Source organism: Taudactylus pleione, unplaced genomic scaffold (assembly GCF_031769625.1).
Source record: "Taudactylus pleione unplaced genomic scaffold, aTauple2 ptg000041l, whole genome shotgun sequence".
Classification (NCBI taxonomy): domain Eukaryota; kingdom Metazoa; phylum Chordata; class Amphibia; order Anura; family Myobatrachidae; genus Taudactylus; species Taudactylus pleione.
This window is the reverse complement of record NW_028284443.1, coordinates 5,705,001-5,716,037: the sequence shown is the minus strand read 5'-3', so window position 1 is coordinate 5,716,037 and position 11,037 is coordinate 5,705,001. Positions and strand designations below refer to the sequence as shown.

The following is an 11,037-nucleotide window of genomic DNA, read 5'->3' as shown; positions in this document are numbered from 1 at the left end:
CATTCTGAACACGCAACCCAGAAAAATAATAACACTTATGGATTATACTAAAAACTCATGCATTTTGGTTTCTCTTTAGCAGTGCCAGATATATAAACTCAAAAGGTGGAGTAAATGTATCAAAGAAAACAGAGGTTGAAAAAACAACACATTGACAGGATCCCATGTACACTGGATTATAAATGTTGCACTACAAGAAGTTTTTAAAAATCAGACCAGAATGATGTAAATAATGGTTTAATTTCAGAAACATTTGTTGACCATTTATAAATACACTAATACATAAATGTAAAAATTGGGTCTGACTTCAGTACAGTATCTTGAACAAAAATTACAATGATTGTAATAAAGATATTATACAACATCAAAAAAAACAAAAAAAACCTGCAATGCTTGTCCAACAGGACCAACTTCATACTTTTCCACGAGTAGCAAGTCTCAAATCAACCATTTTTTCTAATTTGTAGGTTTTCATTTGAAAGTGGATATTTATGATTTAGACTGAAAATTTTAAATTGATTTGTTACAGATATGTAGAAGGTTTTACATTTACAACAGTTTGTCAATGCAACTGTAGGCAGTGTCCCCGGGAGAATATTAATCTGTATTGTGCGCAGGGCTAGATTTTAAAACCAGAGGTACAGCTTTAGACGCATTTTACAATAATTAAGAACACACTAATATTAAATAGAACATTACAATTACTCAACATAATAATGGTTAATGTAGAACAGTATTGATGCCTTGCAGTGTTAATATTTTGTTGCTGTTCACCAACCTTGCCATTTCTGTAACAGACTACTTAGACAACACCAATCTGAAAGAAGACCGTAAACATTATTTCTATATTACAAATGAGACCAATAGGGCTTATTGTAATGTAGTCTTTGTGAACCAAATTCAATATAATCAATATCTTTTGAACATAAAAAAAAAATGGAGCGCAGTCACACTCTAAAGAGGCAAATTATTATTTATTTTTTCCATTTCAAATTTCTCTTTGAAAGAATGAAGCTGGGCTGTCGGGTGGATTAACTACCTTAACGTCTTCCACACGTCTTGTGTATTTAACTTTAGGATGAGATTGAGTGGTGTTCAAAGCTAGGCTGTTGGCCAGATCACTTGCCTAACTAGTTTTATGAAGCAAACAACTGAAAGCTCAAGGATTAGCCTGTTATGAACCACTATTTACAGCATAAAACTAGATAGGCAGCCTGTCTGCCCAGCTTCATACTTAACTTTGTAAATAAATTATTGAAATGAAGATACAGTTCTACAGTTTACACACCCGTATTTTTTTCCTCAAACAGCATATTTAGCTTTCTTCACTTTTGTACACTTCTTGATAGACAAATCTGAATTATTGCAGGAGCTAAAAGGTCATTAATTTAATTGTGATGATTAAGCTGGCTGTGGAAACCACTGTCAAAACACAGCAGGACAGTCAGTTAGTGCTTAGCACCTGCTTTACATTTAAATCTTATGTTTTATGCAAATGGCTCTTAGACTACAATAAATGAGCACCTATGATGGAAAAAATAACCTGATATTTCAATGCAGCTTTATTCAAAACACACAAGTACAAACACTATCAAAAGCAAATGTGACTAAAATACAGTACCTTTTCATTTTGTACATAATTGAAGTAAAACTACAGAATAAAACTGTTTACATCTTTTTTTCCCCCATTCTATAACAAAAAGGATTCAATTTTTACATACTTATTTACATATATGAAAAAAAACATAATTTCCTAGGTATGACAAGACTGACTTTCTATAGTGATAAAAAAAAAAAAATATACAAGATCTGGCTGCCTGAAGAACTGAGTAAGGCACATGTAGACAATATTTAAAGCGAAAAATTGGAACGCAATAGAAAACGACAGTCACTTATTCAATGTCATACATGGCCCCTATAGGAGCGATTTAACAAACATACAAGATTCAGTTATTCAGTAAGCAACATTAATTTTCACCTGCCAATTTTCAATACTGAAAGTAAATTAAAGGAAGATTAACTTTTAAAAAGATCAGCTGCTCAAAATGTTCCATCATTAACCTAGTTTGGTTAAAATTAGCACTTTCATTTGAGGTGTTAAAAAGTTTTTCGGAAGGAATAACGCTGGGTGGACAACCAAGAAATCGCACTGCCAGCTTGGACAAAACTGGCCATGAAGATTTCTTCATGTTCCAGTAAGTTAGTGGATCACAGTTATGCTCAAGCACCTCCTCTTCTAAATAAGTCAACACAATATCTTCAGGTAATTTCTGTTTTAAACTCGTAGACTTTTTCATATTGGCCATAAGTGACCATATACTGTCATCCTTGTGTTTAGGTGGCGAACGTTTGTTACACCCATTCAGAACAGGTATATCATCTGAGGTAGAATTTAGTATTTCCAGTTCCCTGATTAATCCTAGTTTATATTCCTCGGCTTCTTCCTCTGCAAATAAGGATGCCTTGTACCGAGGGTCCAAAAGTGTTGCAAAAATGTATCGTGGATCATGAAGTGTTGAGGATAAGCGGCAAACCATAGCTTCCTTAAGAGATTTTAGCATGGTATCTATCCCCATTGTTTCTTCAAATAGCATTTCAATCTTTCTGTTAAGAATGTGAATCATTGGAATTACCTGACTTAAAGTAGCAGTGTGCATGCTCATTTCTTTACTGGCAGCCTCAAAGGGTTTAAGTGCATGGCAGACTGACTGCATGACCTCCCATTGGTCACAACTTATAAGCTCTCTGAAATTGCACTCAATTGACATCTCATCAATGGCTCTTTTCTGCTCAATTAACCGTTCTAACATGTGAAATGATGTATTCCATTTCGAGGGGACATCTTGAATTAAGTGATGCGGAGGCAATCCATATTCCTTTTGCAACTCTGCTAGTTTTTCCTTTGCCTTTGTTGATCTGTGAACACGTTCACAAATTTTTCTTGCTATGCTCAGTAGATTTTGGACCATTCTTTGACTCTTAATAGCCTCATTTACAATTAGGTCAACAGTATGTCCAAAACACTCGACACTTGAATGATCACTTTCATTTAAGGTTTTTCCTATACTATGATTGTCTGTAACTGTTATACCAATCTGAAGTCCAAATGCAGTTATCCAGGACTCCCATAAGTATTCTAGATGTTTTAGAACACTGAGGCCATTATAATCACAATCAATTTGGGAAACATGTAGAAGTGCTGAACAATGATAATCTTCACTTTGTGGCTTGAAAGAAGAACCAAACGTAACCCAGTGAGCAGTAAGAGTTAAGTATTCTCGTGTCTGACTGCTCATCCAGATTCCTGCTGTAAAATGTATTACACCACTCTCTGCTTCTTTTAAGTGCGAGACAATTATGTGTTTCACATTTTCATACATATCTGGAATTGCTATCCTCGAAAAGTAGGATGGAGATGGTAATGAATATTGAGGTTGGAGGTATTCAAGAAGTCTGTTAAAACCAACATTATCTACATATGAGTAAGGTTGAAGATCAAGTGCAATCATTTCAGCTACAAGACTTGTGATTTTTTTGGCAACAGGATGACAATCACTAAATTTATCATTGGTTTCATCAAAAGAGGCGGCAGTAAAACCAGCGTTTACAGGAAGGTGTACATCGGCAGCCGGTAAGGCTTCGGAAACACCATTGTTTTGCAGTACATTGTTGTGAAATCGCTGCAAGTGTCTCAGGAGACAACTTGTGCCTAAATTGGTTGGTTTTTTTCCTCTGCTTATTGTTCGTCCACAGTGCATACATACAACTTTAGTCGAATCTGCCGAACAAATAGAGAAATGATTCCACAGTTTTGAGGTCTTCTTGCTGTTTGAAGGAAAAACAACTTGATTATCATGAGTCGCAACAGACGTAAGTTCAGTCATTTTTGATGATGAGCACTCTGCAGATGCTAAGGTAGCATAAGGAGAATTGGCCAGACTCACATCAAAGCTTTTTTGGTTCAAAACGATTTCTGGATGTCGTCTATACAAATGCCTCATCAAGCAACTTGTTCCTAAATCCCCCTTTTTACCTCTGCTGATCATGCAATTACAATATCTGCAAACTGCTTTTAAGCTATCAGTTGGTGATAATGTAAAATGGTGCCAAACCTCAGATTTTAACCTTTTCATAGCTTTTTTGTTTTGTTGAAAATGGACAGTAGTCTCATTTGCTGATGAACTGTGAAAATTGGGCTTTTCAGGAGAAGTCATCAATGCTTCACCTATATTTTCTGAGGAATGCAAAACTGTTCCCTTGTCAATTAAATCACCATTTGGAACACTGCACTGCAATTCTTCGGATACTCTTTCTGGGGACGAAGGTACAGAAATATTCTTTACAGTTTTTCCTGGAGACACTGCGGTAGTAACTACTTCACTGTCTGCTGGCAAAAGGGATGGCAACAGTGTAGGAGGAATAGAATAGGGAGATGGTAAACTTGTGCCTCCGCTATTTTCTTGCAAAACAATTGAACGATGGGCTCTCCACATGTGCCTTATTAAACAACTAGTTCCAAGGTCTTTGCCATTCTTGCCTCTGCTAAATTCATTCATGCAGTGGATACAAACAGCTTTTGAATTATCCAATGGAGACAAATAGAAGTGTTTCCACACAGCAGATCTTCTTCTAGAACCAGATGAATTTTTTGGAGTTGAAATTTGCTTTTCTGTGATAATTTCCACAGTTTCATCACACTGGTGGTTTTGTAAAGATGCCGGAGAAACAGTAACCTCATCTCTACCGTTTTTTTCAGATATTGATAAGTCTGAGGATATTTCATCTGAAGAGAGCACAGATGAAGGTTCCTCCACTAATTTTTCTGAAGGAGACATTTTTGATGTGAGTTTTCTGATTTTTGTAGGGGTAACATTGGTGTCCACAATATCTTGAGACTGCAGAGGTAGTACTAGTGTAGGGGGAGAGTAGGAAGATATACCTGGCATATTACAGTTTTCAGAGGTGAGAACTCTAGGGTGTGCCCTTCTTACATGTCTCATCAGACAACTTGTACTAAGGTCTTTTTCATTCTTGCCCCTGCTAAATTCTTTCATACAGTACATGCATATAGCTTTGGTACTGTCCCGAGGAGAAATGAAAAAATGGTTCCAAGCTGGGGACTTTTTTCGATTGCTAATATTTTTATTTGTAAGTATGCTTTGCGTCACAGCCTCCATTGCTGCATCATACAATGTGGTAGTATACTGTGAAAATAGGACACCATAATCTTCCTCATTTTCAGTAGATAAAGTGTTTGAGGTATCGGCACAATGTTGCTCTTTGTCATCTTGTTCATCGCTGCTGTCAACTTGTTTTGGGTTCTCAACTTCCATCTTTATTTGTGCATTATCAACATCACCAACTATTTCATCATCGTGTTCAACATTTAAGTCTCCTAATTGTTCCATTTTAAGATTATGTTCCATTTTTGTATAGGAGTCCTCTTTAGCCATGTTCTAATATTGAAGGTTAGTCATCGAATGTTCCCAAATATTTTTCTTCACAAAAGGGATTATATTTTGTTACGATTTCAACAAAATTCTGTTTCAGGTCTGGCCCACAAGACCATCCTTTTAACTGCCCCAAGGTGAAGGATCATCTGGAGTTCTTCTAGGTAAGCACTATTGCAGCGATCAGGAGTAATTCAGTAAAACTGTTCCTATGTAAATAAAAAACAAAAAATTATAAGAGTTTTCAGAGGAGTGTCAATACTGAAAACAATACATTCTAGCAGACAATGACACGAGTCAGAATGTAAGAGGTTTAAACAAATGTTTAGTGACATTTAAAAAATCCACAGCTTACTATTTTTGCAATTATACAGTTGCTAGCATAGTTATCAAATAAAAATAGTAACACTAAAATTATAGTAATCATTAAAACAGCAAGCCAGTAAATGTAATAGAAATGCCATATTTAAATCTTTCAAAAGATCATTTTAATGCATGCTGTATTAGGGCCACAAAAGTTAAAGTGAAAAAGTTATAAAGATCTATGACACTTCTAAACAGCAGATATATAAAAAAAAAAAATCAACATGTTTCAACATTGTATGTAACCTAAAATGATAAGTAGAACACTGACACCGATAATACACAAACAAGTGGTCATTGTATAACAATCTAATAAATCAATAAGTACAAAGTTCTCGATTCCTTATACTTTTTCCTTGAATCCATATGGATAGGATTTCATCAAACAAAACCAAAGAACAGAAAATATATAGTGTACAGATTGTCTCCCATATCCAAATATTCCAAAATACGGAATATTTTTAACATGACTGATAGTGAAACCTATGCTTTTTATGGTTCAATGCACTGCGTCTCCCCTTCTCCCATCCACATCCCACACTGCGCTCCCCTTCTCCCATCCACATCACAGACTGCGCTCCCCTTCTCCCATCCACATCCCATACTGCACTCCCCTTAGCCCATCCCACACACTGCTCCCCATCCCTTATCCACATCCCACACACTGCACTCCTTCTCCCATCCACTTCCTACACTGCGCTCCCCTTCTCCCATCAATATACCACACACTGAGCTCCCCTTCTCCCATGATTGGCAGAAAAGGATCTGCCAATCTTGAAAGACTCATCATTTTACTAGTAATGGTCAGCAGATCGGTTGATCGTTACTATACACTAGCAATCTACACCACAGATTGGTCAGTGAAATCAAACATGTTGGACAACCTGATTTACTGATTCAGATCACATTTTAGTAATAGGTAACACCATACATTGCAGATATTTTTACACAATCATCTGCAAAAAATGGAATTGTCCCAATTGATTGCTGATGCATGGGCCCCATTAGATGAACTGCAAATCCTTTATTTAGTGTACATCAATCCCCCAACATCCCTACGTGGATGTTGCTCCCTGTGGAAAATAAATAATCTCTATAATACATGTTTTGCATAAATTAAGTTATCGGTATGAAAGTATTGTTTTACAGCAAAATTTAAATTACATTTTTTAGTATGTGTGAAGTATGGTTTTAGCCTTTTGATTTATATGCTACATAGAAGAAAACTTATATGTACACTACCGTTCAAAAGTTTGGGGTCGCTTAGACATATTCCTTATTTTTTAAAGAAAAGCACTTTTTTTTTTAATGAAGATAACATTAAAATAAATCAGCAATACACTCTACACATTGTTAATGTGGTAAATGACTATACCAGCTGCAAACGTCTGGTTTCTAAAGGATTATCTACAAAAGGTGTACAGTCAGGTGCATAAATATTGGCACATTGACAGAATTTTCATATTTTGGCCTCTATTCACCACCACAATGGCTTTGAAATTAAACAAACAAGATGTGCTTTAACTGCTGACTTTCAGATTTAATTTGAGGGTAATTACATCCAAATCAGGTGAATGATGTAGGAAAAACAATTGTTTCTATATGTGCCTCCCACTTTTTAACCAGAAAAAGAGAACTTTCATGTGAAACTCAACAGCCTATTCTTGTTCTTAGAAATGAAGGCTATTCCATGTGAGAAATTGCCAAGAAACTGAACATTTCCTACAACTGTGTGTACTACTCCCTTCAGAGAACAGCACAAACAGGCTCTAACCAGAGAAGAAAAAGAAGTGGCAGGCCCCGGTGCACAACTGTGCAAGAAGACGAGTACATTAGAGTCTCTAGTTTGAGAAATAGATGCCTCACAAGTCCTCAACTGGCAGCTTCATTACATGGTACCCGCAAAAACGTCAGTGTCAACGTCTACAGTGAAGAGGTGACTCCGGGATGCTGGCCTTCTAGGCAGATTGGCAAAGAAATAGCCATATCTGAGACTGGCCAATAAAAGGAAAAGATTACTATGGGCAAAAGAACACAGACATTGGACAGAGGAAGATTGGAAAAAAGTGTTATGGACAGACTAATCGAAGTTTGAGGTGTTTGGATTACCCAGAAGAACATTTGAGAGACACAGAACAGTGAAAAGATGCTGGAAGAGTGCCTGACACCATCTGTCAAGCATGGTGGAGGTAATGTGATGGTCTGGGGCTGCTTTGGTGCTGGTAAAGTGGGAGATTTGTACAAGGTAAAAGGGATTTTGAATAAGGAAAGTTATCACTCCATTTTGCAATGCCATGCCATACCCTGTGGACAGCGCTTGATTTGAGTCAATTTCCTCCTCCAACAGGACAATGACCCAAAGAACACCTCCAAATTATGCAAGAACTATTTAGAGAAGAAGCAGGCAGCTGGTATTCAGTCTTAATGGAGTGGCCAACGCAGTCACCAGATCTCAACCCCATTGAGCTGTTGTGGTACGCAAGAAGTGCCCATGAGGCCAATCCAACTTGTGGAAGGTGCTTCAGGAAGTGTGGGGTGAAATTTCTTCAGATTACCTCAACAAATTAATAGCTAGAATGCCAAAGGTCTACAATGCTGTATTTGCAGCAAAAGGAGCATTCTTTGGCGAAAGCAAAGTGTGAAGGACAAAATCATTATTTCTAACCTTGCCAATGCCTTGACTATATGTTCTATTCATTTTGCAACTCATTTGATAAATAAAAGTCAGTTTTCATGTAAAACACTAAATTGTCTGGGTGACCCCAAACTTTTGAACGGTAGTGTACATAGACAACACAAATAACTGGAAAATGCAATTTGCCCTTGGCTTGTCCTACACATGGCAAAAGATTCCAGCTATTCAGCTAATGTGGGCAGCCCATTATTGACAGGAAGTCTGATGCGTAGATTAATCAATATTTGGACCACCACTGAAGAACAAAACATTAGGAGCTGCTGGGCTAAACAGCATGCCTTGACCAATGTGCAAATGCCTAATGTGAAGGTCTTTTATAGGACACCAATGTTCACATGCCTAATGTGATTGTCTTTTATAGGACACTTCTTGTTTTTTTAGATTTTATGAATCTTTAACAGAGTATTTCTAATATCACCATTTCAATCTCTCTGGCATTCCTCATTTAAACACCCTTTCATTTCACACAAAAAAAAAAAAACTTCACAGCATCTTTCCAATTTCCTCTTTCTTGTTGTCCTTCCATTTACTTCCAAATTACAGGAGCTGTAACCAGTTGTGAATAATCATTTATCTCACCTTCACTCCATTCTTGGCTATCTGCAATCAGACTTTTGAGAGTGCAATATCTTAGCTCACTTCTACCTATTTATCCTCTCTGCTGCTTTCAACACAAGCTTCACTACAGTGGCAATTCTTCCATAGTTCACTTCATACATATCAATACACTCCTGTACAGTCTCTACTTCTGGCGGTCTCAAATGTACTCCCACTTTCTGTGCCGCACAAGGGTTTGTTCTCATTTGTACACCTCTTTTTTGGGCAACTCATCCAGCATAATGTACAAAGTCTACGTTGAGACAGAAATCAACCCCTCCCCTCCTGCACTATCATGTGACCAACTGTATTTGCTATGTCTACATGGAGGAAACATGCTCAATATCCAAAATTATATTTTATAATCCTGTCTCCCAGTCACCACCTACCCCTCAAATCTCCCACACCATCAACACCACAATATCCTCAGTCTCCCAAGCCTGCTACTTTGGGGTGACACTGTCTCTCTCCCAGCCTTGTCACCGCCATAATACACTCTTCTTACCCAAGATGTCACCAAAACGTATTCATTCACTAATCCTCTTGCGCTTTGAACACTGCTAAAAAAGTGAAAGTGCAAATGTAAAGCCTTGGGATTTTGCTTCTAAGGTGGAACACACCAAAAGTGGTATAACTGCAATAGTTCAAGGGGTGGTAGCCACTAATTACCCTGAGTTGTTTAACACAGTAGGCACAAAATGTAGAGTACAAAGTGTGGGATTTTGGTAGCGTGCCAGTGTACATGGATGCAGTGGCACTTTTTGTACAGTTATTAGCATGCAATAAGGTACATGAAATTAATGGTACTGGTTGAGCAGTGTATAACGTGCAACAAGGTACATGGATATATTGCCACTGTTTGTACAGCGTGTAGCATGCAATAGGGTACACCGAGATGTTTACACTGTTTGGACAGCGTATAACGAGATACACGTATGTACTGGCGCTGTAAGAACTGCGCATAGCTTGTAATGAGAGGCACAAATGTTATCCATTATTTATATGGCGCCACAAGTGTTCCGCAGCGCCTTACATAGTACATAAATAATTTGACAAGCGACTTACAGTACAATTCAATATAGGACAAGGACATGGATAATATACATTGCTACACAAGTGACCATAACACCTAGATATGCAACAGACCGTAAGCAACTAAGTGTTAGGTGCCCTGGTGGGGGGTAAGAAGTAGATGCAAGTAAATTAAGGAGAAGCACAAGAGGGGAGAGGGCCCTGCTCGTAAGAGCTTACATTCTAAAGGGGAGGGGCAGACAAACAGGTGTGACACAGATGGGGTAAACAGGGAGGAAGGAGCATGTTGCAGCAAGTTAGAATGGGAGCTGGAAGGCTTTGATGAAGAGGTGGGTCTTGACAGCCCGTTTGAAGGATTGTAAAGAGGTGGAGAGTCTGATGGGGAGAGGAAGAGAGTTCCAAAGGTCGGGAGCGTCACGGGCAAAATCTTGGAGGCGGGAGTGGGAGGAAGTAATCAGTTGGCATGAGAGGCGGCATGCATTTGTTGAGCGAAGTGGACGGGCGGGAGTGTGAAGGGAGATGAGGTCAGAGTTGTAAGTGGGAGAGGATTGGTTGAGGGCTTTGTAGGAGAGTGTAAGAACCTTGAATTGGGTTCTAAAAGGGAAGGGGAGCCAGTGGTGAGCTTGAGGAGAGGGGAGGCAGATGTAGAGCGTTTGAAGGGGAAGATGAGTCGAGCAGCAGCATTGAGGATAGACCGGAGAGGAGAGAGATGGGAGTTGGGGAGGCCAAATAGGAGGTTACAGTAGTACAATCTGGAGATGACCAGTGAGTGTATGAGGGCTTTAGTAGCATCCTGGGTGAGAAATAGTCTAATCTTGGAAATATTTTTCAGACGGAAACGACACGACTGAGAGGCTCTGTATATGTGGTTTGAAGGAGAGGGAAGAGTCCAGGATAACT

General features: G+C 38.3%; 1 protein-coding gene across 1 annotated transcript in view; it reads right to left on the bottom strand.

Moving 5' to 3' along the window:
- Positions 1-241: 241 nt before the first annotated feature.
- Positions 242-11,037, bottom strand: part of ZBED4 (zinc finger BED-type containing 4) — a 34,235-nt gene continuing 23,439 nt past the window's right edge. Inside the window, exon 3 of the mRNA XM_088457600.1 lies at positions 242-5,659. Within this exon, the coding sequence (XP_088313726.1) occupies positions 1,989-5,453 (3,465 nt within the window). The 5' untranslated portion in view covers positions 5,454-5,659 and the 3' untranslated portion in view covers positions 242-1,988. The remainder of the gene's footprint in view (positions 5,660-11,037) is intronic.